Source organism: Rhinopithecus bieti, unplaced genomic scaffold (genome assembly GCF_001698545.2).
Source record: "Rhinopithecus bieti isolate Rb0 unplaced genomic scaffold, ASM169854v2 scaffold_13704, whole genome shotgun sequence".
Lineage (NCBI taxonomy): Eukaryota > Metazoa > Chordata > Mammalia > Primates > Cercopithecidae > Rhinopithecus > Rhinopithecus bieti.
The window spans coordinates 5,580,064-5,584,071 of NW_016808231.1; the positions used below are offsets into that span (position 1 = coordinate 5,580,064).

Here is a 4,008-nt window from a genome sequence, read left to right on the forward strand (position 1 = left end):
AAAAAAAAAAAAAAAAAAAAAAATGCTGTTGAGGTACAATTTACGTATCATAAAATTAGCCCATTTCAATGATTTTAGTAAATTTACTGAGTTGTGCAACGATCACCATAATCCAGTCTTAGAATATTTTCATTACCCCAATCCTTTTGCTTTTTTTTTTTTTTTTTTCCTGAGACAGAGTCTCACTCTGTCATCCAGGCTAGAGTGGAGTGGTGCAGTCATAGCTCACTGCAGCCTCTAACTCCTGGGCTCAAACGATACTTTTGCCTCAGCCTTCAGAGTAGCTGGGATTATAGGGATGCACCATCATGCCTGGCTTATTTTTGTATTTTTTGTAGATCAGGGTTTAGCTACATTGCTCAGCCTGGTCTCAAACTCCTGGGCTCAGTCATCCTGCCTCAGCCTCTCAAAGTGTTAGGATTACATGTGTGAGCCACTGTACCCTCACAGCATTTTGTTATTCTTAAAGCTAATGGGCTAAGTGAGAAAGGAGAGTAGGAAGAATTCCCTCTTATATCTCCTTAGTATTCTTTGTCCGCTACTTGCTTCTCACTGTAGCTTTTCCTTATGTGTTAGGCTGGGATTGCAGCAACTGTATAGATGTTTTTTTGTTTTGTTTTGTTTTGGTTTTGGTTTTGGTTTTGGTTTCCCTCAATCAAAGGTGCTTTGAGAACAGGCATGGTGGTTCACACTTGTAATCCCAGCACTTTGGGATGCCAAGGCAGGAGCATTGCTTGAGTCCAGGAGTTCGAGACCAGTCTGGGCAACATAGCGAGACCCTGTCTCAAAAAATAAAAATAAAAGATGCTTTGATACAAAAAAGATCCCTCAAATGTAATTTTCTTTTCTTTTTGTAAAAGCAGCATCTAATTACTTGGAAACTCTTCTCACACAAACGTGCATATTCTCATTTAATTCATCCTTTGCTATAAACAGCTAGTAATTAGAGAAAGAATATGAGAGATCTATTTTCCAATGAACTTTGCCTTGAAATTCTGGTAGATCACTCATCTTTATTAAAGAAGCGTGTGCATGATAAAAAATTGTCTGGTATGACAGCAAATGCATAACTATATATAGAATTTATCCCTTAACATATTTTAGAGGATAAAGCAACAGAAGGACGATTTAACAATAAGCGGGCCACCTGCAGGATTGTCCTGATTCTCTCTCAGTAGTTACTCCTTGCTCTCTGCAGAGACTTAAGTTCCCTTTGCCCCAGTACCTAGAAATGCCATCTCTTCACCGTGTCATCATGCACGGTTGGGCCCTGGTTGGCCTTTTCTGGGCCTCCTCACAGCAGAATGTGCATCATCATTCCTCATGGGCCTCTTGCTTTCCTTGTAAGTCACACAGTCTTTGTGATTTACATGCAAGTAAGGGGGAGGAGAAACACGAACACCTTCCTTGTGAATCTAAAGCATGGAGTGCTCCTTTCAATCCCCATGGTGGAGCCTGTGATGCTGGTGAAGGTTTGAGCTCTGGCGAAAGCTTTTCCCACACTGGCCACACTGGTATGGCTTCTCTCCAGTGTGGATCCTCTGGTGCAGCTTCAGGGTTGACTGCCGCCCAAAGCAGTTTCCACATTCTCCGCACGTGTAGGGTCTCTCTCCTGTGTGGACTCTCTTGTGTCTCTTCAGCTCCGAATTCCACGTGAAGCTTTTCCCACAGTCATCGCATTTGTAGGGTTTCTTTGCTGAGCGGGTGGGCTGGTGACCAAGATGTTGCAAACGGTTGCTCAGGCTCCGTTTACCTCCTTTGCTTTTCTTCAGCTCTCTCAGTGGGTGGCTTTTTAGGGGGCTGCTGATGTATTCCACCCTGCAATGTCTCTGGTAGTGAGCAAATGGCTTTTGAGCATTTGGGGGGCTGACCTGCCTCCGTGATAACCGAGGTTCACTCATATTTGCCCCTCTCGGTTCAGGACTCTGCAGACCATTCCCTTTGGATCTGCCAGCTGACACTGCACATGGCTTTGCTCCTTTAGCCCCTTCCTGTTGTGGATTTTCCTTGTTGTCACTTCTCATTCTGGGGGCCTCTATAATTAGAAAGAAAATGCTTCATTTTCTGCACTTGGAAGAAATAACTTCAGCAAGAGTTATGAAATACTCTGAAAGTTTCTCAAAGGGTGGCCCTCCATTGGCAACTTGCATTAGAATCATCTGGGGCACTTGTTAAACAAACAGGTTCTTCACCCTTCCCCCAAAGCTGCTGGGTCAGAATCTCTGGGGGTTGGGCCTGATAATCTGCACAGTTAGCAGGCTCCTGGGGTGATTGTGATTTATATTAAATTTAGGAACCAAGTTCTCCAACCTCCTTCCTCCTTTCTCCCTTTAGGGAAAGGTTTAGGAAAGGAAGAACAGGGAAAAGCAAACCCATCAGAACTGGGTATCGACCAATGAATGAAAGACGGAAGAGAGGTGAAATCTCAACATTGTAAATTTTACTGCTGTAGTCCGGTGCCTGAGCTATTTCGACAAATACCCCTCACTTCGTAAACACTAATTGACAACAACTTTCTCTTCAAAAGATAGTAAGTTCAGAGACTGTGATGTTTTCTTTCATTACAAATTTGAAGTATATGAGTTCAGAAACTGGAATATGGGTTTCGCCATGTATCCTAATTACAGAAGGACTGACGGTCTGGATGGAGATGAGCTGGAATGGCCTGCGGGAAGTCACAGGATCTGGAAAAGGATCCCTTGTGATGTGGAAAATGCATGTGTGTGCACGTGCATGCACAGGCACATGCATGCTGTTCAATATGGCAGCCACTAGCCACATGTGACTATGTGGCTACTGGGTACTTGAAATGTGACTACTGTAACTAAGGAACTTAATTTTAAATTTTATTTAATTTTAATTCATTTAAATTCAAATGTAAATAATCCGCCTATACAATCAGGGTCAATTGCTTTTTGACAAGACAATTCGATGGGAAAAGAGTCTTTTTCATAAATGATACTAGGACTGCTGGATTTCCACATACAAGAGAATGAAGCTGGACGCTGCTATGGTCTGAATGTTTATTCCCCCCTGTCCCCTGACACACATGTATTGACAGTCCTCCGTGCAGTGGTCTTGGGAGGTGGGGCATCTGGGAGGTGATTAGGTTATGAGGGCGGGGTCTTCATAAATGGGATTAGTGTCCTTATAAAAGAAATTCAAGAGACTACCATTTATGAGGAATGGGACCTCGCCAGATACCAAATCTGCTGGCACCTTGATATTGAACTTCCCAGCATCCAGGAACTGTGAGCAATAAATTTCTGTTGTTTATAAATTACCTAGTCTAAGGCAATTTGTTATAACAGCCTGATCAGATTAAGACAGACCCCTACCTCAAATCCTATATAAAAATTGACTTGTTTCTTTATGTATGGAGGAAAAATTAACTTAAAATGGACCAAATACCTAAAAGTAAGAACTAAATCTCTCTTTGAAGAAAACATAGCTGTACATATTTGTGCCCTTGGATTAGGCAGTGGTATTTTACACATGACACTAAAGCATAAAGAAAGAAAAAAGGGTCAGGCGCGGTGGCTCAAGCCTGTAATCCCAGCACCTTGGGAGGCCGAGACGGGTGGATCACAAGGTCAGGAGATCAAGACCATCCTGGCTAACACGGTGAAACCCCGTCTCTACTAAAAAATACAAAAAACTAGCTGGGCGAGGTGGCAGGCGCCTGTAGTCTCAGCTACTTGGGAGGCTGAGGCAGGAGAATGGCATAAACCCAGGAGGCGGAGCTTGCAGTGAGCTGAGATCTGGCCACCGCACTCCAGCCCCAGCGACAGAGCGAGACTCCGTCTCAAAAAAAAAAAAAAGAAAAAGAAAAAATAGATAAATTACACTGTAGCAAAATGAAAAATGTGTGCTTCAAAGGACACTATCAAGAAAGTGAGACTGGCCAGGCGCGGTGGCTCAAGCCTGTAATCCCAGCACTTTGGGAGGCCGAGACGGGCGGATCACGAGGTCAGGAGATCGAGACCATCCTGGCTAACACGGTGAAAC

The 4,008-nt window shown here is 43.5% G+C and overlaps 2 protein-coding genes across 5 annotated transcripts in view; one reads left to right on the forward strand and one right to left on the reverse strand.

The window, feature by feature from the left end:
- ZSCAN32 (zinc finger and SCAN domain containing 32) overlaps positions 1-4,008 on the forward strand; it is a 60,597-nt gene that overhangs the window by 29,539 nt on the left and 27,050 nt on the right. For all 4 annotated transcript variants that reach the window (XM_017886291.1, XM_017886288.1, XM_017886289.1 and 1 more), the window contains one exon: positions 2,335-2,530. The gene's annotated coding sequence lies outside the window, so the exon portion shown is untranslated. The remainder of the gene's footprint in view (positions 1-2,334; positions 2,531-4,008) is intronic.
- The window catches only part of ZNF174 (zinc finger protein 174), a 12,120-nt gene continuing 9,105 nt past the window's right edge, over positions 994-4,008 (reverse strand). Inside the window, exon 4 of the mRNA XM_017886303.1 lies at positions 994-2,035. Coding sequence (XP_017741792.1) covers positions 1,437-2,035 — 599 coding nt within the window. The 3' untranslated portion in view covers positions 994-1,436. The remainder of the gene's footprint in view (positions 2,036-4,008) is intronic.